The sequence below is a fragment of the Zalophus californianus genome, chromosome 9, assembly GCF_009762305.2.
Source record: "Zalophus californianus isolate mZalCal1 chromosome 9, mZalCal1.pri.v2, whole genome shotgun sequence".
Classification (NCBI taxonomy): Eukaryota; Metazoa; Chordata; class Mammalia; order Carnivora; family Otariidae; genus Zalophus; species Zalophus californianus.
Genome location: NC_045603.1, coordinates 51,805,997 through 51,832,171, shown reverse-complemented (window position 1 = coordinate 51,832,171; position 26,175 = coordinate 51,805,997). Strand labels below are relative to the sequence as shown.

At 38.8% G+C, this 26,175-nt stretch overlaps 1 protein-coding gene across 1 annotated transcript in view; it reads left to right on the top strand.

Moving 5' to 3' along the window:
* Positions 1-26,175, top strand: part of SRGAP1 (SLIT-ROBO Rho GTPase activating protein 1) — a 265,860-nt gene that overhangs the window by 106,258 nt on the left and 133,427 nt on the right. The window contains 1 exon segment of the mRNA XM_027593051.2: positions 24,100-24,295. Coding sequence (XP_027448852.2) covers positions 24,100-24,295 — 196 coding nt within the window.

Below are 26,175 nucleotides of genomic sequence, written 5' to 3'. Positions count from 1 at the left end.
CTAGTTAAGATTGGAGTATTTTACTATGTTCCTTAAAATAGTAGTAGAGCCTGATGGATCCTTTAAAGCTGGGATAGAAACTAAGGAAATTCAGTTCAGCTGGCATTTATCCTGAAGATTTAAATCCATGTCATTAGATTATCCACAGTTATTCTGTGAGGATTTGTTGATGTGTTTCTTTCCGTATTTGAAATTCCTACTTGTGTGGGTTTTTTTTTTAATCTGTTTGGAGAGACTTGTTAGATTTATTAATAACTAACAGTGTGTTTTTTCTGATTATGATTCTTTTAAGCAAGTCTTTCAGTTAATAATAATTACCTTTATTGATTACCTACTCTGTACTGGACATGAAATAGGGTATCATTTAACCCTTATACCAACCATATAATATGCATTATTATCTCTTCTTTAAAGATTCTGAAACTAGTGTTCAGAGAGCTAAGAAAGTTCCTCAAAGGTCACAAAGCTAGTATGATGGCAGAGGCAATATTTGAACCCAGCTCTTTGAGATATCAAAGCCCTGACATACAGGCTTTAATCACCATACTACATTCAGATGAATCCACCAGATTGATCTTTTAGAGGTTTTGAAACTTGCAAGCTCCTCACACTAACTATACCTTTAAAAGAAGCAAACAAACAAACAAACAAACAAAAAACCTCCTGAGCCCTGATCTACATCCTTTGGCATTAAGCTGAAATGATGAAAAACAACTCAAAAAAACAAAAAATATCTGGAGGCCAGACTGACCCTCTTGCCTTTTTGTACAATATTATGCATCTGCGTTTTTGAGCAGCTGTTGAAAATTCTACATAGTACCTACATGAGGGACCAACTTTTTATTACACCTCATATTGTGAAAAATACCCTTGTGTTTTGGTCCATGAGTAGAATCAATTTAAGGTAACATTGATCGATAGGACAATGACACAAATACTGTAAAATCACCAACTGGACTAATGAAAGATTAAACATTAAAATTCTCACTTGTCCTTCCCACCGGCATCCCCTCAGGCCAGCATTCCTTTCTGGAGGTTGTGTGGGTTCTCCATCCTTACTGCTTCTCAGCCTCATACTTTCTTCTCTTTGCCCACCTCCACTGACTAGTTTTAGGCATCTTCTTGTGTCACCTCTACCTTGCCTTCCATTGAGTGGCTTCATTTGGTCTCCCTGCCCCACTCTGACTTCCCTCTGATTACTCTGCTCCCAGAGTGATCTCTTCATGTCACCTTCCTGATGAAAGTCCTCCTCTGGATCTCTGTTTTGCTCTCCTTATCTCCCATAGCATCCAGTAACCTGTGGTAGGCTGAATGATGGTCCATCAAAGATAACCTTATTTCCAGAACCTGTGAATGTTAGCCCATATGATAAAAAAGGACTCTGCAGATATGATTAAGTTAAGGATCTTGAAATGGGAACTTTATCCTCAATTATCCAGATGGGCTCAGTGCAATCACAAGGGTCCTTCTAAGAGGGAAGCAGGAAGGGTAACAAGAGAGAAAGGTGACCATGTGATAGTAGAAACAAAGATGGGAGTGTGCTTGCAGTCCAGGGCCAAGGAATGCAGGAAGAAACATGGAAGAGGCAAGGAAGGATTCTCCCCTGGACCCTCCAAAAGGAACTAGCTCTCCTGACACTGTGATGTTAGCCCCTAAAGATTTTTCAGACTTCTGACGTCCTTCTGAATTTTAACAGATTAAACTTGTGTTGTTTTAAGCCATTGGGCTTGTGGTAATTTGTTACAGTAGCAATTGAAAACTTGTACAAACCTGTTCTATAATCATTGACTTTCTTTTCCACTGGACTTGTGCTTTCCAATATGGTGGCTGTTTAAATTTAACTTTAAAACCAGATACAAAAATTAAATATTTCAGTTCCTTAGTCATACCACATTTTAAGTACTCAATATCCACATGTGGCCAGTGGCTACTGTATTGGACAGTGTAGGTCTAGAACATTTTCATAGTTGTAGCACGTCCTGTTGGACAGTGCTGTTTAGGATAAGAATGTGCCTGTGTACCTAAATTTGACTCCTTCTACTCTTTTTTTTTTTTAAGATTTTATTTTATTTTTTTATTTTTTTAAGATTTTATTTATTCATTTGCGAGAGAGACAGAGAGAGAACAAGCAGGGGGAGAGGCAGAGGGAGAGGGAGAAGCAGACTCCCAATGTGGGACTCGATCCCAGGACCCTGGGATCATGACCTGAGCCGAAGGCAGACGCTTAACCATCTGAGCCACCCAGGCGCCCTAAGGATTTTATTTATTTATTTGACAGAGAGAGACATAGGCGAGAGCAGGAACACAAGCAGGGGGAGTGGGAGAGGGAGAAGCAGGCTTCCCGCGGAGCAGGGAGCCCCATGTGGGGTTCGATCCCAGGACCCTGGGATCATGACCTGAGCCGAAGGCAGATGCTTAACTACTGAGCCACCCAGGTACCCTACTCCTTCTACTCTTAACCCCAATTCTGTCCCTCACTGCAAAGGGCTTTGGGTGGATCTGGAGCAGAGACTGGTCAGGCCCTGGAAGCAGACTCAGGCTGTATGGATAGGGGATTTAGAGCATACTCTACATGTGGGGCAGGCCCTGTGACAAGGCATCCCTTGGCCCCAGGACTTCTTACTAGCACAGGGACACCACCTGCCCGAGTCTAAGGGTGTCCTCTTTGCACCTGTCAGAATGGATGGTAGATGCATAGCATTGTCGAATAAACAAATTTGTAGAAAACCAATTCCCTGTTTTTTGTGAATACTGGGATTTCACAGAGGATAAAACAACTTTCCTGTTCTCATGGAGCTTCCATTCTAGGGGAAGAAACAGCCAATAAATGTATACTCTAATATCAGGAAATAATAAGTGATATGAAGAAAAATAACTATAGTAATGGGAGCCATGGGTGGGGGTTGGGAGCTGGTTGGTATATTTTAGATACTTGGATTAAATCTTTCAGGAGCAGTGACATCTGAGGATAAACCTCAATGAAGGGAGACCAGGAAAGAAGAAGAAAGGAAAAGAGGAAACTAATTGATAGGGGGTTCAGTTCTAATCACTGTCATTCAGAACCCCGTGTGCCCTAGTAGTATACTTCCCATATTGTCTTGCACCGCTTCCCTTTGTATGGTCACAGTGGGTGTCTGCACTGGCCAAGATTCTTTTGCTGCTCATTATTTAGATATTGAGAATCACATGTCACTGTACACACAGACACACACAGATTTACAATCTGAGGTGTTATTTAAGTTCTAGTTGAAGAGGACCTTTATAATAAAACACTGTGTGCCTCTCAGTACAGAATTACCCACCTATTGTAATTTTTCTCCTCGACCTATGCTTTGCTGTTTGGGGTAGGAAGCTGGTTGATTCTCTAATCCCCATTGTGCTTTTAAAACCACTCTAGAGAACCACGCTGCCCAATTATGGCAGCCACTAGCCATATGTGGCCATTCAGCATTTGAAAAGTGGCTGGTCCAAGTTGCAATGTGCTGTAAGGGTAAATACACACCAGATTTTGAAGACTTAATACACAAAATTGCAAAATATCTCGTTAACGGTTTTATATTGATTACATATTGAACTTACAATATTTTGATATGTTGGCCTAAATAAAATATATTTTAAATTAATTTCATCTGGTTTTTTTTCTTTAGCTACTAGAAAATTTAAAATTACATAAGGAGCCTACATTTGTGGTTCATGTTCTGTTCCTACCTGATAACTTTCTGAGGTTTCTTGTCTACACTTTGGGTGTATCATTTGAGTATGTAAAAATATAGGGGAAGGAACACATTTACCAACAGCCACAGACTCATGTCTATCCTGTATAATATTTAACTCTACAGGAACCACTAGTTAGTTAAGAGGGAAGAATCAATAGATGGTCTACTGTTCAGCAGATTACTAAGGGATTTTTTTGAAATATGACTATTGGAGATGTTAGAATATTATCTCCATTGTGTAATTTTCTTCTTTTTAGGTATTTTCCCAGAACTGAACATTTAAGATAGCGAGTATCATCCCTTTTAGAACAAGATACAATTTTTCAGGATCATCAGGGGAAAATTTTAGTGAGAACCATCTTTTTAAAACTTTTTTACAATGCTACTGCTTTTTATTTTTATTTTTAATTTTTTTAATTTAAATTCAGTTAGTTAACATGTATTAATAGTTTCAGAGGTAGAGGTCAGTGATTCATCAATCTTATATAATACCCAGTGCCCTCCTTAATGTCTGTCACCCAGTTACCCCATCTCCCCACCCTCCTCCCCTCCAGCATCCCTCGGTTTGTTTCCTATGATTAAGAGTTTCTTACGGTGGGGCACCTGGGTGGCTCAGTCGGTTAAGTGTCTGCTTTCGGCTCAGATCACGATCCCAGGGATCAAGCCCTGCATCAGACTCTCTGCTCAGTGAGGAGCCTGCTTCTCCCTCTCCCTCCGCTTGCCGCTCTGCCTACTTGTTCTCTCTCTCTGTGTGTCAAATAAATAAATAAAATCTTTAAAAAGTAAAAGTCTGTTATGGTTTGTCTCCCTCTCTGATTTTGTCTTGTTTTATTTTTCCCTCCCTTCCCCTGTGATCCTCTGTTTTGTTTCTTAAATTCCACATATGAGTGAGATCATATGACAATTGTCTTTCTCTGACTTATTTCACTTAGAATAATACCCTCTAGTTCCATCCACATTGTTGCAAATGGCAAGATTTCATATTTTTTTTTGATGGCTGAGTTATATTTCACTGTATATATTTACCACATCTTTATCCACTCATCTGTCGATGGACATCTGTGCTCTTCCCATAGTTTGGCTATTGTGGACATTTCTGTTATAAACATTGGGGTGCATGTACCCCTTCTTATCTTTGAGGTAAATACCAGTGCAGTTGCTGGGTCATCGGGTAGCTCTCTTTTCAACTGTTTGAAGAACCTCGGTACTGTTTTCCAGAGTGGCTGCACCAGCTTGCATTCCCACCAACAGTGTAAGAGGGTTCCCCTTTCTCCACATCCTTGCCAACATCTGTCGTTTCCTGACTTGTTAATTTTAGCCATTCTGACTGGTGTGAGGTGGTATCTCATTGTGGTTTTGATTTGTATTTTCCTGATGATGAGTGATGTGGAACATTTTTTCATGTGTCTGTTGGCCATTTGGATGTCTTCTTTGCAGAAATGTCTGTTCATGTCTGCTGCCCATTTCTTGATTGGATTATTTGTTCTTTGGGTGTTGAGTTTGGTAAGTTCTTTATAGATTTTGGATACTAGCCCTTTATCTGATAAGACATTTGCAAGTATCTTCTCCCATTCTGTGGGTTGTCTTTTGGTTTTGTTGACTGTTTCCTTTGCTGTGCAAAAGCTTTTTATCTTGATGAAGTCCCAGTAGTTCATTTTTGCCCTTGATTCCCTTGTGTTTGGAGACATGTCTTAGCAAGAAGTTGCTGCAGCTGAGCTCATAGAGGTTGCTGCTTGTGGAGAACCATCTTTGAAAGAATTGTGAACCCTGAGGGGAGTGAGGGAATGGGTTAGCCTGGTGATGGGTATTAAAGAGGGCACATATTGAACGGAGCACTCGGTGTTATATGCAAACAGTGAATCATGGAACACTACATCAAAACAAACAAACAAATAAATAGGAAGAAAAAGAAAAAATTGTGAACTCTTAAAAATTTTCCTTATGAAATTACCTGATATGCCTAAAGATAACATTGATGAAATAGACAAAATCATTGTTTTTTTTTAATCAAACAAGTTTCTCAGAATAGCTTAAAAATTATTTTCTCTTTAAATTGATTTTATAAAGAAAATCATGTAATTAGGGGCGCCTTGGTGGCTCAGTCGTTAAGCGTCTACCTTCGGCTCAGGTCATGATCCCAGGATCCTGGGATCGAGCCCCACATCGGGCTCCCTGCTCCGCGGGAAGCCTGCTTCTCCCTCTCCCACTCCCCCTGCTTGTGTTCCCTCTCTTGCTGTGTCTCTCTCTGTCAAATAAATAAATAAAATCATGTAATTAGAAATAGCAAAAGTTGCTGAAACCGTATATTATATTTCAGTATTTTTTCCCCTGGTGGGGGTGGCACAGAGGCTGTTGGAGGTGGGAGAAGTAAAGGATTTTAGGAACCTCCTTTCCATGTAATTAAAAGCATGGACTGGAGTCGGACTCTCTGGATCAGAACCTAGCTTCATCTACTGGCCAACTGACCTTGGGCAAGTTCTTAACCAGTTTTAGCCTCAGTTTACTTGTCTGTGAAGTTGAGGTAATAATAACACGAAAATTAAATTAGTTGATTCATACACAACAGAACAATGCCTGACAATTTGCACTCAGTCACATGTAGCTATAGTAATACATTATTATAACTGCCATTACTTTTATTAGGTACCTTACATATGAATGGAAAATTTAAATTTTCTAAACCCTTTGTCATTTTTAACCTTTATCATCTGACAACAGTGTGAGTCCATGGGGCTGGGGGTAGGGGGATTATTTAGTATACCTGTTTTAATGATGAAGTCACTGGAGCCCAGAAGAGAGTCAGTAACTTGCCCACAGTCAAGCAGGTATTTAGTGACAGAGCTGGGAGTCTCATCCAGGTCTCTAAATTCCCAGTTGGTGCTTCCCAGTAGTCTGATAAGCAGGACTTTTAAACCTCAGGGTAAGTTTCACTGTGGTATACATTAAGACTATATAACTCCCTAATTACATTTTGGGTTTTCCTTCTGAATTATACCCCAGGCAAAGCTCACCAGTGAGTACTTGTGGGCGGCTTGAGAGTGTGTTTATTTTATGTAAAATCCCAGCAAACTCTAAAATTTAAACATGACATAGCAGAGAGTTATCTTGTATTAAAATTGTTGATGGTGTTCTCATCTAACTTAGATTTAAAGTCCAGCTCTATCCCTCTTCACTATGGAACTTTGAGTCACTTTTGTTCCTTTGTAAAATGAGAGTCATACTACTTTACTCCCCGAATAAGGATCTGGATTGTTTGTATTCATTTAAGTGTTTTCAGATAGAGAATCTGTATCTCACTTAACTTTAGGCTGCTGCTAGGGGAGAACATACAGGCTTTGGAGTCTGACAAAGATGGATAGAAACCTAGCTCTGTCACTTAGTGCTTTGAGGCCTTGGACTAGTCACCTGATCTTTATGGGTCTTAGTTTTCTTATCCCCAAAACAGGGATATTGGAATGTATTTTGCAGGACTGTTGTAAGGATTAGAGGTAACCTAATAAAGAACGTGGTCCTGAGGAAGGGACCAGTGATGGTGGTTACTGAGGCTCTGGAATTTCTATTGTATACAGGTGGAGTCATAGCTTTTCCACCAGGAATGGCATGGAATAAACCATTAAAGGTTGGAAAGTCAAAATGGATATAACGTAGAGCTTTCTGTATTAGAAAAACATTTAGAGTATACAGCAAAATATTATCAAAATTAATCTCCCTGGTAGAAAAGCAAGTGGGTTTTTTAAGTTACATTTTCCAACATTTTACAGTATATATATGTCTGCTTTTGTAGCAATAAATTTTTTTTAAAACACAAAAAAATAATTGTACCATATTAACAGGTGTGTTCCCAAGATGGTTGATTTCCCTCCTTCCTGCTACTTTTCTAATCTGCTAAAATGAATATGTTTGCACGAATAAGGGAAAAAATTAAAAAGTGCATTCTTAAGAGGCATAATCGCCACCCTCAAATGGAATCAGCAGTGCATTCGAACTCACAAAAATGTGGATTCTTGAGAAATATGTGAAGATGTTTTAGGACCAATAGATGTAAAAATGATATTAATAACAATAGGTACCATTGAAAATTTTCTATGTGAGGCTTTATTTGAATTCTTTGTAAGCATTATCTAATTTAGTCCTCATAACAATTAAATGAGATTGGTTTCAGTTGAGGTTTAAGTTTCTATAAATTACCCAACGTCAGGACTCAGAATTTCAAAGGAAAAAAAAAAAATCTTGATTATACTAACAGAGGAAATTTTCACTTCTGCTCAGCTGGGGAAACAGAGCTTTGCACAAAATTTATGACTAAGTTCTCATTGGACCAAGTCTTCTCAGCTGTTAGCTATCATGCAAACCTTAAACTGCCATATAGTAAATTCTTTTTCTCACATTTCTCTTAATTGGGCAACTTGTGGATGGAGGGGGAATGGGGATGGAATTGACTGAATATCTTTTTCTTGAATTAGGCTTAAGGGACAACATAGCAGAAAAAGGATTCAGGTGTCAGTAAGGGAAGAGGTTTATTAAGTGAACACAAGTAGTGATACTGAAACCTGGTTTTGTACCTCTCCAGCTCTGGGAGATTCTGGGCGAGTAAATCTCCTTCGATAGTAGATGATGAACTTGGTACCTGTCTTCCTTTTAGCCTTTGGTTTCTAGAGTGATCAGGAAGAGATGTTAGGTTAATTTCGAAGGAAGTCTCATAGCCGAGTATTCATACTTATTTCCCTACTATTAAACCTTTTCTTTCTTTTATGTATTTCTGTTTTCACTTCTCATGAATTGTCTTACATCTTAGACTTTTTGATTGGTTGGCTTTGTTTTGTCTCTTGAGGGCACTTACTCATGCAAAGTACCCTTTTGGAAGTTTGAAATTTAATTTTAAAAGTATTTCTGTGAATTCTTTGTAGAGGGAGAGGGATGTCCCAGCTTATTCATCTTTATATAAAAGCAACTAGTATGAGTCATATCATTGGCATTTTGATACACTTTTGTCAGACCAATGGATGAGTTCTTGTTTTAGTTCAAGGAGACTTCTCTAAGGGTTGGAGTTGCCAGATGGTAGGTAGTACAGGCTGCTCTTGGGAGGCATGGACTTGGGAGAATTTGCTCACTAGACAGCAGATAGGGCCAAATGATTTCTAAGGCTTATTGTAAATTTGAAATTCTGTAATTCTTCTATTTCTCTAACATGTGTCCAAAGAAGAGAGATACAGAAAGTAAATTGGAACACATTATTCAGTAAAGCCTTTGATAGCAGTGATGGTTAATGGGATTTGTACCAGCACTGGGAGAAGTGCTTTTCTCAGATTTCTTGAGTCAGCACGAACAGTTCTTGAGAAAGAGTTCCAATGAGATTGGACTTCAGATCATCTTCCAGATTTAGGCTGAGCTCCAGGAGAGAATGGTGGGAAGGAGAAACTGTTCTAGTATTTTCAGTTCCAAGAAAACTAGTGTGAGTTTTAGAGTAAGTCAAGCCATTGTCATCCAGGTTACAAATAAATTCACTTAAAAGCTGGGAAATAATATTACTAACTAAATGTCTCCTTGTTTTGATTGGTTTTCCATACACCATTTACATTGCTGCCTCATTTCTGAGGTCCCGTCAAATTATCATTAATCTCGATTTTGATTTTCTTGTTACATTTATGACAATTGAAGAAGGTGTGATTTTGTCCAAAAAGCTTAGAATTTCTCTCTTTCAGAGAACACATAATGGTAGTCTAGAGGCAAAATCTGGCACAGAGATGGGTTTTGTTTGGCCTATGTACTCTGTTTTAATATAATTAGTTGCTGATATTTAAAAATTTGGAAATTTTGTCCCCGAATCCAAATTTCAGGCTTCTCTCAAAAAACAAAATCAGATTTGGCTTACCTGCATCAAGCTTCCTATGTAGTAAGTGCTCCCTGGAGCTCAGTGGTAGATGAGGCACGCACTCCCGCTAAGCACAGTCATTACCTTCTCTTGTTGTTTTATACCCTGTCCATTTCACTCATTTATTATCTGGCTTCTGAGGGCATTTGAGTTTTTGACCCTGGCTCTGTATATAATGCTCACATGCAGATCTTAAGACTATAAGTAGCTTTTATTTATTTCAGCCTCAGGAGGTTGAACGCTAAACAATGTAAAGCGTTTCACTGGATTTGGGCAGAGTGTTCTGCCTTTGGGATGATCCCAGCCAGCCAACCCTATAACCAGAGTGAAGAAGAAGAAATGCATTCATCCTGTGCTGTACTGCCAGCATTCAGGAGAGCCCTGGTCTAGGAGACGGGGACTGAAGTGCCCAGAGGACTGTTGCTTGCCTAAACTCAGGGTTACTTGGCACCTGCACTGGGGAAGGATCCAGTGGAGTGGCAGAAGGCTTAATGCCATCCATTTAGACAGCTTTCTGAATGCCGGCAACCAAGAGGACATCAGCTGTGCCTGTGAGTAGTGTGGGTTCTCAACCAGAAACATCTAAACTTAAAAGGGGAAAAAAAAACATTGTGCTCTCTGGGTCAATGTGGAAAGCTTTTGGTTTTAATGAATTGGTCTCATTTTTTACATAGAAGGAAGATGGTGCAAGAATTCTGAACAATTCTACCTGTTTTTAATGGCCTTTCCACTCTACCCTGGGGTGCCAAGATAATTAAAAATGCTCCAGGAGCTGCAAAAATTAATCATGAAAATAGAATGAATACAAAGAATTTCTACTGTTTGGTCTCAGAACTACATTCGAATCAGGGTCCTGTGAAAAATTGAGCCTGGTTGAGTCCCATGCTTAGCCATTGAACTTGAAGTTCCATTAAACGTGAAGTTACACATTCATGATCAATTTTTATTTCACCTAGGTTTCTAAAGGCTTAATAGGGGGAAGATCTTATGATTCTGAACAACCTACGCTTTGGTTCTAATAAGAAAAAGAAGTTATGCTTGACCTTGAAATTTTACTCTCATGCTGGTCTAAGACTGAAGCCGGATATCCGAAAATTGTTAAAAGCAAAATGTACTCTTGAAAAGGCTAGGAGCCTAAGGACAAGCCTAGTAGATTAAAGCACTCTCAGTCCCTCCGGTGCCCAAGACTGGGTCAGTGACATCCTGAAGACCTTAGTCAGTTACTTTACATTTATTTCATTTTCTTCACCTGCCCCCTTTCCTCATATACCCCTCATTTTCCCTCTCTTACTTCTCTCCCTCCCCTCAATTCTTTTCTTTTTAAGCTGTTTCCCTTTATCTTTTCTTGTTCCCACCTTCCCTCTTTTCCCTCAACCTATCAGTTCATTGTCTTTCATTTTTGTCTTTTTGTGACTCCTGCCTCTTACATAAGACACAGGTGTAAGAAAGTGGAGGCGGGACAGTAGAATATCCCACAAACTGAGAAAGCACTTAGAGATCAGAAGACAAAGCAGGCCACTGCACATAGTTTACACAGAGTTTTATTCAGGGTAACTTACTAATGGAGGATTGGGCGGACAGCGATCCAGCCACACAGTTATTTTCCTGCAATGTCCAGACCTTAGTCCACAGATTTTGTAGAGCAAGAAAGGAGTCATGTGGGGCATAGTAGTGAGATCAGAGGGTTCCTTCACATGCATCTTGAAGGGTTTGCATGCACCTAATTGACAGCTAATCTGTGATTAGGTCTTGTGGCCCTACCTGTGCATCAGGAAGGGGAAAGACTTTGTTGTCTCTAACAGAGACATGGGAGGCCAAAACATGCCTCCCCTATCCTGGCATTGGTGGGCATTTCTCAAGTATGTGAAGTAATCTACAGGGGTCATGGAACACGCACTTCCAAGGAAGGTCATCCAGCAAACATGTACCAGATGGAGGGCCGAAGATCAAGTCACTATTGTCAGTGCTCCTACCACAGAGTGCTGTTTAACAGAGCAAAATTTAACAGAGGAAGTACACAGTTTGGGCAGAGACCTGGGGAGGAAAGTTTCAAGTAAAAGGCAATGTCTACATCATGGACGCATAACTGGAGGAGAGGTGGAGAGAAGCTCCCTGGTACTGGAGGAAGGACAGTGTTTCACAACAACACGCTGGGCTGTTCACACATTGATCCTATTTAAAAATGAATCTCTTCCAGATAAGAGCAGCTCTGTGAGAGAGTGGACCTGGCAGAGACCAGAAAGCTTAGAGAGTATTTGAGATCTTATAAAGAGCATAACGAGAGGTATAAGATTAGGAAATGCTAGCATTTTTACCTTAGTATTTCTGAACTGCTTTTTGTTGTGAAGATTAAATGATAACAATATCTTTTAAGAAGTATACCTGTTCAAAGTAAATTATAAGATGAATGGACCCCAAACGAGATAAGAAAGGTAGAAGATAAGTATTTTAAATAATTTGTCATTTTAAGCTACTTTAATTTAAAACTTAAATCTAATTAAAGTGAAATAGAAGGCAACTCTGATCATGTATGGTACTTATAAATCCTTCCATTCCATATCCTCAGTATTCTACTGAATATAGTTAACACTGTTCTCCCTTGTCTAAATTAGCATAAAATAATTTTTAAAAATCTCTTGTCAAGGATTTGGCAGGAAATGTCATTTTCTGATAATTTCATCAGTTAGAACATAGTTCTACAGCTATCTTTTCTAAATATGAAGAATATGCATTTGTTTTTCACTTACTAAATAAATTGAAACTTTCCCAATAAGTGAATGAGGAACTGAATAAAAATAGCATCCCTTACCATTTTAAAGGATTTACTTTTATTTTATGTTTTTAAGATTTACTTGTTTTAGAGAGAGAGCACATGCACAAGCATGGTGGGAAGGGGCAAAGGGAGAGAGAGAATCTCCAGCAGACTCCCCACAAGTGTGGAGCCCAACATGGGGCTCGATCCCACAACCCCAAGATAATGACCTGAGATGAAATCAAGAGTTGGACACTTAACTGACTTAGCCACCCTAGTGCCCCTAGAGTATTTACTTTTAAATCCTCCTAATAATTGATAAGCCCCTGCTTATCAGTTGGATGGAACAAACTGCCATCCATGTAATGCCCTGAACTAGATAGTCCTGTGCCTGGGCCTTTGCACACACTACTACTTTTGCACATAATACCCTTCCCATACCCGCCGCCAACTTGGCACTTTCCTACTTATCTGCTAACTCTGGTTTACCTGGGCAATTTGTTGTTCCTTCCTGTGTTCTCACAGCACATGCTTCCATTATAGGACTTACTGCATTGCACTGTAAATGAAGATCATTGTAAAAATAACAGTTATTTGTTTTCATGTCTGTAGACTAGGAGCTAGCCTGAGAGGCCCTGGGGCACAACGCGGTTGGTTTATCTTTGTTTTCCCAGAGCTCAGCACCTGGATGGTGCTCAGTAAATGTTTGTTGGATGAGTAGCAAAAGCATTTCTTTTCTCACTGTTCACTTGTTAAGTGGACATTTTGAGAGAATATTGTTGAATTCAATTTTTGCAGATTATGTGGGTAAAAGTTGGATGTTTATGTGGGACTAGAAATACTATTTTATTACAGAGTTTGGCTCATATCTGAGGATAAAGTAAAAATTAATTTTCAATCTGTAGGTTGTCTATCAAATTGAATATTTTATTTGGTATTTTGAAGAGATACAGTAATGAAGAGAATTAATGTTTCTTACATTTTAAAGATTTATTTATTTTTTATTTGAGAGAGAGAGAGTGCACACAGAGGGAGGAGAGAGAATCTCAAGCAGACTCCCCACTGAGTGCACAGCCCATTGCAGGGCTCAATCTCACAACCCTGAGATCAGACTTGAGCTGAAATCAAGAGTCGGACACTCAACCGACTGAGCCACCCAGGCGCCCTTGTTTTTTACAAGCTGGTTTTAACAAGCTGTTTGCTGTTCAGTCTTTGCTTAGGCCTGAAAAATCTTGGAAGATATACATATTAATATACGTGTGTGTGTGTGTGTGTGTGTGTATTCTAATGGCATCTATTTTAAGGATTTTGTAGCCTAAATCTTGAAAGGCATTTATTCTATGATCAAAAACTGACTGTTAGTAAATGTAAACTGAATGTTGAGGAAGCACAAGTACTTGACCACTTTCTGGTTTCCTTGTGTCACCTCCTGAGTCACAGTTCCAGTTCCTTGGAGCCAGAGGTTATTGGAGCTCTCACTTACTGAACTGTAGTGAAATCAACGTAAGATATAAAGTCGCCAATAGCAATCCAATCAGTCTGTAGTAGAGACTTAAAGAAAATTAAGTGAAATGATTAGTGTTTCCTTTGTCATTTTCCTAGATGAAGGTATCCTCTATGGTAGAAGTAGACATACAAAATACCTTTAATTGAGAGATGTGTAAAACATGATAGTCAATGGATTTAACTGGAGTCTTTTTCCAATGTTGACCAAATAGGGCGTCGTTAATGGGGGAAACCTTGTCAGGCTGGCTGCCAGAGGGACCACATGGAGCAAAGAAAGAAGAGATGGTGATGGGGCAATGGCCTTGGGGAGAGGGGAATGGAAAAACCATTTTATGAATTAGCAAAATTTGGGTCCTGAGTCCATGTGCACATAACTAAGCCTTCTGACAACTTATCTTTACTAAAGCAAACATTCATCAGAGAGAGTTATTGAGTATCTATTATGTGTTCTATGGAAATTTAAAGACATGATATTTGCGTTCAGGGATTTATAATCTGTAGTTCAAAGCTTTACAGTAATTTTAACATTAGCAATTGATAACAATTTACAGTTTAAAACAGCAACAGTTGACCTAAATACACAATTTCCCATAAAGCCACAACATTCAGGAAATACTATGGAATTAGTATTAATCACTTAAACAGTTTTTATAAAATATTTGAATTTTTCAGGGGAGAAGGAGATTCTTTTGGCTTTACTATTACGTAAATAATAGAAATGTAATCATTGCTTCTAAAGGATGCTAGTTAGATACTTGGCAGTTAAATTTTATTTGATACATTAAGTTACATACAGTATCTATATACATTCTAACAAATTATCTAGAAGGCCAGCCTGGATCACTTGGGCTTGCTTTGTATAATTATACACTATGTGTAATTGTTGAACATTATAATTTTGTATCATGAGCTTTGGAATCAGACAAACCTGAATGGAAATCCAAGCTTTAGTACTTAATAATTGTATGACTTTGGACAAAATAACCTCTCTCTACTTTGATATCCTCATCTATTTAATGGAGGCACTACATAATGTGATTGCTGTAAAAATTAAATGAGCTAAGCTATATCAAGCATCTCTCACAGAATCTGGAACATAGTGGGAACTCAATAAATATTCTCTTGGTGTTTACCATGTTAATGGTAAATTGCTTGGGAGGCTAAACTGTACACTTTAAAATTGCAATTACTGCAATAAGGAGAAGAGCCTTTATTTGAAAAAGGCTCAATTTGGGGCGCCTGACTGGCTCCATCAGTAAAGCATGTGACTCTTGAATCTCGTGATTGTGAGTTCGAGCCCAATGTTGGGTGTAGAAATTACTTAAAAATCTTTAAAAAGGGGGGGGAACCTCAATTTGCAAGTAACTCAGTACAAAACATTTAAACTACTTTAAAAGTTTTTCATTCTTAAAACTTATTCCAAAAAAATGTGCAAGCTTTTCTATTTATTCCATGAGACTTCATGTTGAATTATATCCGGAAAGAAAGTCAACATTTAGAGAATGCCTTGAACCTTTGAAAGGTCAGCAACACAAGCCATTCCAAAATGTAAATCCTTGTACTCTCTACGGATCAGTGATTTTCACGCATGGTCTTTTTCTGGTAGTAAAAATCAATCTACTAATACCGTCTGAAATGTTCTTGCTTAATTATGGGGAAGTTAATGAAATCTTACCTCTTGTGCATTCCAAATACAGACATGATAGTGAATCATTCAGATCTGTACTTCCTTAAACTGGCCTTTCCTGCAGTGTATTAAACTGCAATAATTGATCCCCTTAAGTTATTGCCTTTTATCCTGGCTAGCTAGCTTTCATTGGGGGAAAAAAAAGGTGCAGATTTGTTTTCCATACTTCACCTGAAAATGTTATCTAGGCCAAAATATAATATTTGGCTTTCAAAAGCTATGAAAACTGATGCTTTTGTACTAAGCTTTTATTCTAAAATAATACTGAGGTTAATGTCCTTTCAAATGAAGATGTTGTAATGAAAAAGTAGAAAAGTGGAAACAACCTCTCTTTAAGTGTCAGAAATGTTGTGAAATTGACTTTACTTTTATATCCAAAACAATGAGGATTAACTGTACTGAGAGGACAGTTACCTTGTTTTATTCCAAAAGGTTTTGTCATAATTCTACTCCCCCGAAAATATGCTGACCATCTCTAAGAGTTCTAGGATGAGATCGTGGTTTTCAGCTTAGAATGGAAGCAACCTGATTTCATATATGTCTATGCTATTTAGTTTGCTTAAATTGTTGGTGGTCTCATAATTTAGAAGTAGAAAGACTAGGGAGTTATATTTTCCATGAGGCAGTAACCTGGAAGGTTACATTTGGTCCAGCCACCCGAAGCTTCCTTCCTTAGAACCTAACTCTTCTGGGCTAGAGTGTCAAAAATATCATTTTTACTTTAAGGAACTACATTTCCATTCCCCAAATTTGCACAGCCTTCCAAATCCTGCATATCTTTAAAGGCCGTTCAGGGCCAATGCCCTCTGAAGCTGTCATTGATGATAATAACCCCCATTGGCCCATGATCTTTTCTTTTCTGAAAGTCCTTTAGCCTCTGTAGTCAATATTATCAAATCTAGGATGTTTTTCTTCCTTTTTCATTACACATTTTATGATAATCAGCCAAAACAGTGCTTTACAAGATGAGAAAGTCTTCATTCCCCGTTAAAACCTTTCATTGTCTTTGGAAGGGGGAATATGGCATCTATAATTAGTAACCATTCTGCAGTTGAGGATTCCAAAGAAATAGTTACTCCTCCAAGGTCACACTTCTAACTGCAACTGTGTCTTGCTACTCTGTATTCTATCCGGTATATGCATTATGCTTAAGTTCTGTCTTCTGATCAAGCCTGCTAATTCTTCAAAAACCTTTTCTGGTGAGAACTCGCACTGCAGATTCCACCTATGAGAAACTTAGTTGCTAATGTACTCATATCCTAGAGGAGCTTTGTCATATAGATGAGCCACGTTTCTAATTTTAGATTTTTTTAATAGTCATTTTAAAAAGTGAAGAGAAGCAGATGAACAGGTGAAGCTAATTTTAATAATGTCTTTTCTATAACCCAATGTCTAGAATTTTTTCCCAGTGCCTACATTTTTTAAATGTCAGCATTAACAGTTATCAGTGAGACACTTTACATCCTTTCTTCTTCATACTAAGATTCTGAAATCTTGAGTGTATTTTTGCCCTGACGGCATGTCTCAGTCTGGACTAGCCACATTGGAAGCGCTCAGTGTGACTAATGGCTCCATATTGGACAGCACAGATGTAAAGGTTTCTCCACAATGTGGTTGAAAATCAGCTTCTGCTTTCTGATAACAAATTAAATGGAAATACTCATTAGTTCCACACCAGATGACAGAAATGAGTGATTCATAACTAATTAAAATAATGGGCGTAGGTAGGGAAGAACATGGATACCATTCACTCTTGTGAGGGTTTTATTGTTGGTTTGTTTTGCCTAGTAATTCATAATTCAAACAGGTAACCATAGAGTTTACAGAAGAAACTCTTATTTCATGAGGTGTAGGATGCTTAGCATTTCATTTAGTTATTTGTGTGATTTTCTGGAATGCAAGTCTGTTTATATATCTTCCTTATTCAGAATTGTTCATTTCTTCACTCGTGTTTCCTGAAGTTGCCCAATGAAAAGATTCACCTGGGTACTTAATTAAAATCCTCCATTCCAGGTCCTGCCAGACCAACAAGATAAAAATAGCCAGCCAAGGGGATTGGACACAGGTATTTTTAATAAGCACCCCAGGTGGTTTTTATCATCACACCAGTTTGGGAAACTGAGCTAAGATATAAAATCGTACTCCTTAGTGTTCTGCTTGGGGCTGCCCTAGGCCCATAACCAGACCCCCTAGCGGTCCAGGGTTGGGTTGCAGCAGCACAGAAGCCCGTGGTATAACTCTCCTTCTTCTCTCCCTCCTCCTGCAGGTGAGTATGCTAATCCTTTAGCCCAGAGTACCCTTCCCCCTGTGTGTATCAACAAACTGCCAGGTCAGCCTCAGGATCACCTCCTCAGTACTTACCCCTTCCTTTGCCCAACCATGGAAACTTCTTCCGCACACCCCCATTGCTCTTTAACTTTCGTACCTTAAGGTCCTGAAGGTCAGTGACTTTCACTGTTTGCATTGTCTGTCTTCTCACTGAGGATCAGGCTCATGACTTTCAGCCTGTTCTTTATCCCATAGTAAGGAGCCTGGCACAAGGAAATAGTGAATATCTTTGCAATGAAAGCCTGCAGATGCTAGTAGTAACAGCATCTTTACCTTTTTCATGGTGGTTTGCAGATTGCGGCATGCTTTTCATTTCTACTCATTTAATCCTCACCAGTCTTGTGAGGTGGGACTATTTCACAAGGTGAAATTTGAGAGGTTAAGTCACTTGCCCCACGTCCCATGATTAAAAAAAAAAAAAAAGATTTATTTGAGAGAGAAAGAACATGCGCAAGTGGGGGGAAGGGGCAGAGGGAGAGGGAGAGAGAGAGAGAGAATCTCAAGCTGACTCCCCACTGAGCACAGAGCCCCAGGTGGGGCTCGATCCCAAGACCCTCAGATTGTGACCTGAGCCAAAATCAAGAGTGGGACACTTAACCTACTGAGCCACGCAGGCACCCCTCCGATAATTTGTAATAGATAGCACTGTAACTCCAGTCTGGGTCCATATTGATGTCACCTAATTTCTGTGCAAAGTGTAAGAGAAGCATAAATCTTGGATTTGGATTTCTAGTGAAATGGTCTTTGCTTACTTTTGTGGACTTTTTTTTTTGCTCCAAACTTCTAGCCTAAACACATTTCACCAAAGTTTGCACCTGGTAGTTAGCTAGCTAATCAGCAGCTGGAAGATTCGTACTCTTTAGTGTTCTATTCACGTGAACAGTAAGCATGTGAATAATTGACAGAACCAGTTAGAGCATCACTGGGTTCTTCTCTGAGACATTCAATTGGCTCTCACCTGTCATTTGGGAAAATACCTTATCTCCATTTGGTAAAGGTACTGATAAATTCTAACAGAATGTATACTTTTTTAATTATCATAAGGAAAAATCTGACCAACCAAGATTATGAAATAATTGAGATGGTTTGTGATGACTTAGAAATGTTGTTGCCTTTCTATCTGCTGGACAATCATGAGTGTCACACCCAGTCTATCAATTTTATGCACTAGTCCTCGTCATTTAGTAACATATTAGAGAAGCAACCCAGTCTCATGGACTCAATCTTTCCATGAAATATGCATCATTCTGTGGTCTCACACAAATTTATTTCAAGGATTAGGACTTCCCTTTCTTTATCAGCAATAAGAAGAGATGTCTCCATTTCCTCCTTTCCAAAGCAATTCTGTTTTATTTAGTATTGTCAGATTTTTATAGCTTAGAAGAACTGTTTCTATTTTGTTTAACAAATTTATTGAGTAGTTTGAAAGCACACTTTTTGTGTATTGTTGGATTGTTAATGTTGATTCCTTCTGTGGTGGCACTCTGGTTGATCAGAAATGAAATAAGTCCTTTTTTAAAAAGCAGCAAATTTTAGCCCTGTTAAAATGGCCATTATTATTATTTAGTAGGTCCTGACCTAGATTTAAATAATGACTGCTTACAGCCTCCTCAGAGATGGCATTTTTCTGCCAAAAGAGATTGTGCTGTTTTATGCAGTTGTTTGGGAGTCATGGTAATAAGTCCCTCCTAATGTTCTATTAGGTAAATCTTTTCTATACCATTAGAAATTGTAACAATTAACACACCAGTGATGCTCACCTGCTAGTAAATTTCTACTCTGGCTTACAAATTCAGGGTGAAGTAAAAATACTGAAGCAAGAGCCATCATGAAGACATCGTTTTGTTTTTTTATTTTTTAAAGATTTTATTTATTTATCTGACAGAGAGCGAGAGAGGGAACACAAGCAGGGGGAGTGGGAGAGGGAGAAGCAGATTTCCCACCGAGCAGGGAGCCCGATGCGGGGCTCGATCCCAGGATCTCAGGATCATGACCTGAGCCGAAGGCAGACACTTAACGACTGAGCCACCCAGGCACGCCGAAGCCATCAATTTAATTTATGTTGTCCAATTTGATTACTAAGAAGTACTAGGTATGAAAATATGAAGAGTTATTTTTTATTATTATTATCATCATTCTTAGAAATGTCTCCACAACCCAAATTTCATGGAATTGTGATACAGCAGTATATCTTTTTTTATATAAGAGCTGTAAGTCACAGACCATTTAACTCACCCCCCTGAAAGTGTACAATTCACTGTTTTTTAGTGTGTTCACAGGTTTGTAACCATCGCCACAGTCACTTCTAGAACATTTTCATCATCCCATAAAGAAACCCACACCCCTTAGCAATCGCCTCCCACTTCCCCCAACTCCTCTAGCCCTAGTAACAACTCGTCTGCTTTCTATGGATTAGTCTCTTCCAGACATCTCATAGTGTAATCAGTTTCCCTTCATGACTGGTTTCATTCACTAAGGTTATATTTTCAAGGTTCATCCATGTTGTAGCACAAATCAGTACTTCATTCCGTTTTATGGCTAGACCACATTTTGCTTATCTGTTCAACAATGATGGACATGTGGGTTCTACTTTTCAGCTATTACAAATGATGCTGCTGTAAACATTTGTATATAAATTTTTGTGTTCTCATTTTTCTTGGGTATGTACCTAGGTAGGAGTGGACTTGCTAAATCTGTGTTAACTCTATGTTTAACCTTTCGAAGAACTGCCAGATTGTTTTCCAGAGTAGCTGTGCCATTTTGCATTCCCACCAGCAGCAAACGAGGGTTCCAGTTTCTCCACTTCCTCGCCAACTCTTGTTATTATCTTTTTTATTATAACCTTCCAAGCAGGTGTGAAGAGGTGTCTCATTTGCTTTTGATTTGCTTCTTCCTGATGGCTAATGATGTTGAGCCACATTTCATCTGCTATTAGCCATCTGTAGATCTTTTGGGGAGAAAATGTCTATTTTGATTCTTTGCCCATTTAAAAAATTGGATTATTTGTCTTTTTATTATTGGGTTGTAAGAGTTCTTTATATATGCTAGACCCAAGTTCCTTATTAGATACATAATTTGCAAATATTTCTCCCAATCTATGTGTTGTCTTTCCACTTTCTTGGTGGTTATAGCTGTATATCTTATAACATAGTTATTCTTCAGGGCATTATGTCTTCCAGGCTCTTCCACAGTCTACCACTGTCTGCTCCTCTTTCCATAGCTTCCTGGTACATTTCTTCATTATAGCACTGATGTATTGATACTATCAACTTAGGATTTATATTTCCTACCAGAAGGAGTTGTATATTATAAATCTTCGTTAACTCCTGCCTAACACAAAATAGGAGCTCAATAATGGCTTGGTTAGGTAAATTAAAATGAAGCTTGAGTCTCAAAAAAAAAAAAAAAAAAAGATCCAGATCAATACTAACACACAAAAGCTAATAGAATCCTGAAAGAGTGTGTTTAAAGAAGGTGGGTGGGAAGTTGTAATCTCTTCTACAGAAATAAGACTCACACTTTTTCTTGAAATCACTACTTAATGTGCTGCTTTCACCAGGTCCAGCCCTCATGATTCTTTGATACCTGGGATGACAGTGGTGCTATGTCCTGTAGCACCCTGTGGTCCATTGGAAGAACTGATCTGGTGTGGGGCGCAGTACATCACTGGCTTCTTTGATCTGTTCTGAGCAGTGGACCAGAATTGCTATGACTATTTATTTTACTCATGTATTTAAAAATCTTTTCAACTTATCAGTGCCATTTACTGTTAGATCACATCAAGTGAGGTCATATTAATAAAGCCTTACCAGATGTGCAATGAAGTGAGTTACTCTGACATTGTGCTGCCTTGTGGCTCTGGTGTAGTATAAAGAACCCAGAGGTTTTCTCTTCCTAAGAAGACATGTATTATGGTAGTACTTTTATCTTGATATTTTTTTTCCTTGTGTTCTTTTTTTGTGATCCTTTCCTCATTTGTCCCCAACTTGTCTAAATTAAAGGGGTAATCAAACGAATTCTCCTTCAGTTTGTGGAGCATGTTTTATTTTCTCACAATACCCTAGATTCTGTCCCTTCACATTTTCCTTCTTGAAAATGCTGCTAGTGTCCTGTTTTGATGGGAAAATTACAGATAATATGAAGTAACAGTTGTTGCCTGCAAAAAAGATGAGATTTTTAATTGTTTAGATACAGTCCTCCTTCTCAAAATTCCCTAGCTCTTGATTTTAAACACTGAAGGAAGCAAGAGGAAATCTAAGAATGAGCCTGAAGAAAGAAGCCCACAGAATTTTTGTGTAGATCTCTTGAGATCTGTACTCTCGGCCACTTTTATTTCTTATTTGGCACTAATGCAGCTTAAAACAAAAAAAAATCCTAATTGACAGCCTAAGACGATTGATTTATTTTCTCTCAGCAGAGCAAGATGTGCTAAAATTACTAAATCTTAAAAGACTTACTGAGATTCCTGAATGAGAAATACCCCCACCCTTGATTTCTTTTTTCTTCATGAAACAAAAATAGTTCTGTATTTGTGGGGGAAAGAGTTTGGCAGACATGGTGATTATAATACTGTATTGAAAAACCCTTACTTTGATTGACTAAAAACCAGATGCTGTTCATGGTAGTTAAAAGCCTGTAATAATGTTTTCACTCTGGTGATCACCACACTTGTATGAGATTAATAATAGGGTCCCCCAATCTAGAGGTGGAGAAACCAAGGAAAGGACACTTGAGAAATGTTTCCTACCCTTTCCCAGGGTTCCCCAAAGCAGTGTTGCCTGGGACATGACTTTATTGAGGGCCTCGTTTCATAGTTACTGTGTCTTTTTTTGGCAGGATAAAGTATTTAATCTCCTTAAACCTCAGTTCCTTCTTTGTAAAATGAGGCTAATACTCCTACCTACTTCAATAGGGTGTAGAATAGTGTTTGATTATTGTTATCCATTATTAAATTGAACAAGTTTCCGGACTCCCCATTGAGAACTTGATCACCTGCTTTTAATGAGCTTGATTAAACATGGCCAAATGTATGCATATATATTGTGAGCTTGGTCTTTCTCTGTTGAAGAATAATAGAAAGGAATTGAGGAAATGTTCAATGTTATTTGGACATTGATTTCTCTCTTTTTTTTTTTTTAAGATTTTATTTTTAAGTAATCTCTATACTCACACGGGGTTCGAACTCACAACCCTGAGATCAAGAGTTGCACGCTCCACTGACTGGGACAGCCAGGCGCCCCTGGACATTGATTTCTATTTACTCAATTAGATTCAGCCCTCACTTTAAGGGAATACACAGTGAGTCTGGGAAAGATGAAATAAAGTTTTCCAGTATGAGTATTCTTGTCTGGAGGTTAGCCCTGGGTCTAACTACTGACAAGAATAAGTCAGTAGTTATTGCTGTATCTATCGTATTTTCCGAAACACACAGGTTTTGTTGTTATAGTCATTTACAGATAGTTTTGCGTGGCATGCCCTTGCTTTTGTTTTTCCTAAATCAGTAAAAGACTAACCATCACCTTCCTAATGTGTTAAAATCATCAAAGGATTCTTTTCAGGATTACATGTGTCAATAAAGCTGTTAGTTTGAACAATGTGTAAGAAGTGAAGGCCAGGTGAAGAGCCTTTGATGTTGTGAATAGAATAATAAAGTGGAATCCGAGGACTCCATTGATGAATGGATTATTTGGATAGAGAAAGAAATTATTTTTAGGCACGGCATCCCTATAAACCCAGAAGCTACGTGTTTTACAAACTAGAAATTTATGCACTAAATACAAATTACCAGATGTCAGTGTCTGTCTGTGCCAACTGGCAAATACGCGGTGGTTCAGAAGTCTGGAAGAAATGATGCTCGCATCCTTGCTATTCAAACTCAAAAGGGATAGTTGAGGTAAAATGCTGTTGAAAAAATTACAATGTACACAGCACCCCAAACACGTCACATGTTATGAATTGTTATCTTAAAGGCTTTCATTTTTTGCCCTCATGACTCCATCCATGCTTGTGGCATTGCAAATGTAACCCATGTTTCTGTTCTAATTTCTGACATTCTTTCCTGGGACTTGTCTCATTCTTTTAAAAGGTCAGCAGATTATATAAAGAACCAATCTAGACCTAGCAATTTCATAAAGGTCCAATACAGAGCTAAATGTATAATAGGATTCATTGTCTTTATCTTGCACATACCAGCACTAACTTTCACAAAATCGTCAAATGGATTCTCTTCTTTCCTTAGAAATTCGAGCTCAGCTGGTAGAACAGCAAAAATGCCTGGAACAGCAAACAGAGATGAGAGTTCAACTTCTCCAGGACCTGCAGGATTTCTTCCGGAAAAAAGCTGAAATTGAGACGGAATATTCTCGGAACCTAGAGAAGTTAGCGGAAAGGTTCATGGCAAAAACAAGAAGCACTAAGGATCACCAGCAGTACAAGTAAGAGACACTTGACTCAAATTCATCTTTCCAAGGTGATAGCCTGCCTTCTTACCACCCTTCTTGGTTTTAGAATTTTGCATCTTTGTCTGAGAAGCTGTTGATTAGCATATCCCCACAGGTAAAAGCAACTCTGCATTTATAATTTATGAGTATCAATGTATCACATTTTAAAAGTGTTCTCTTGACATTTTTTCTTTCCAATAAATGTATATTTGTGGATAACTTTATAAATAAGAAATGGTGTGTGTTCATAAAATTACTGATTACAGAAAAGTGGGAGTTGGTCTCTACAGGTAGATATTTCAGTGGGCACATTTTAAAATGGCTGCTTCTTCAAGCAAAGACCTCAGGATTTCTGTAGTGATTTTATATGAAAATAAGCAGTAGGGAGCATGTTTAGCTCCCTACCCCCCAATCATGTTTGTGGTCACTCCAGTTGAGACTGACTTAAAACAAGGAGCTTTAGTAAAATGCTTATGACCAAGTGCAGTTAAACCTTGAATTAATTAAAAAAAAAAAAACACCTTTGAATTAAGTGTACTTCCTTTGTTTAAAAAAATACAGATTTTCTGATAATGAAATTTACTTTGTAATCTAGATCCTAGAGACAGAGACAAGTAGGCAGGCAACTTTAATGGAGAATACAAGTACTGTGACAGGATAAGTGCAGGATGCCACAGACAGACCCAATGGAAATCCATTTTATAGTGGAGGTGGGGAAGGGATGGTCCGAGAAAGGTTCTGGAGGAAGTGATAACGTAAGTGAAGACATGAAGGACTAGTTGGCAAGCTGAGGGGCCCATAGCAGGATGTTCCAGGCAAGGGGAACATCCTGCATCAGGGAGTAGAAGGAAAGGGGTATAAGGCAGTTTTGCAGAACAGAAGCAGTTGGGTGGGAGTAGTGAGGCGGTGAGCATTGTGGCTCCAGGTGTAAATTGTGCCAGATCTAGGAGGCCTGTAGATCACACTCCACAGTTTGGACTTTGTCCTGAGGACATGAGAAGCCTTTGGAGAGTTTTAATTAGAAGAATGACCAGCTCAGACCTGTGTTTTGTTTTATTTTATTTTATTTTGAAGATTTTATTTATTTATTTGACAGAGCAGAAGTGGGGGGCAGCAGGCAGAGGGAGAGGGAGAAGCAGGCTCCCCACTGAGCAAGGACCCCAATGCGGGGCACGATCCAAGGACCCTGCAATCATGACCTGAGCTGAAGGCAGATGCTTCACTGACTGAGCCCCCTAGGCACCCCATAGACCTGCATTTTAAAATGATGACAAAAACTATAGATAGGACTGTGGACTAGAAGGAGCTATAGTGGAGGGAGGAAGGACCATATAGGGGGTTCTCACAGTAATGGCATGAACTAGCAATACTGCAGGGAGAAAGAAATAGACTTGTCTAGGAGATATTTAAAAGGCAACACAGTCTTTTCTGGAAATGTAGTAGACTAGGTAATCTGAAAAGTATTTCTGCTATAAAACTCTCAGAAATGCTGATAAAAATATAATAGACATCATTTTAAATGTGTAACTGAACTCATAGGAAAGTAAAGGAAATTTCCAGGGGCCAAAAAAGGAAGAGGGAACTGAAAACTCAAGTGGACATTTATACCTTCCCTTTAGTCCCATGTGGGGCAGAAGGTGAGGCCTGTGCAAGGTAGAGAGGTGGGACTGAAGACTTCCTACCACCAACCCTGTTGCACTGCACCCCAGCCTAAAATCGGGACCAGCATAACTGCTATCTCAGTGCATTGGTAAAACAGAAAACCACCTACCCCCTTGTAACAACAAGGAGGCCTGTCTGCTCAGGCTGAGCTGCAGACTGGAGGGGGTTGCAGAGAAGCCTGTCTTTGTCTTCACCATTGGCTTTACTGTTTT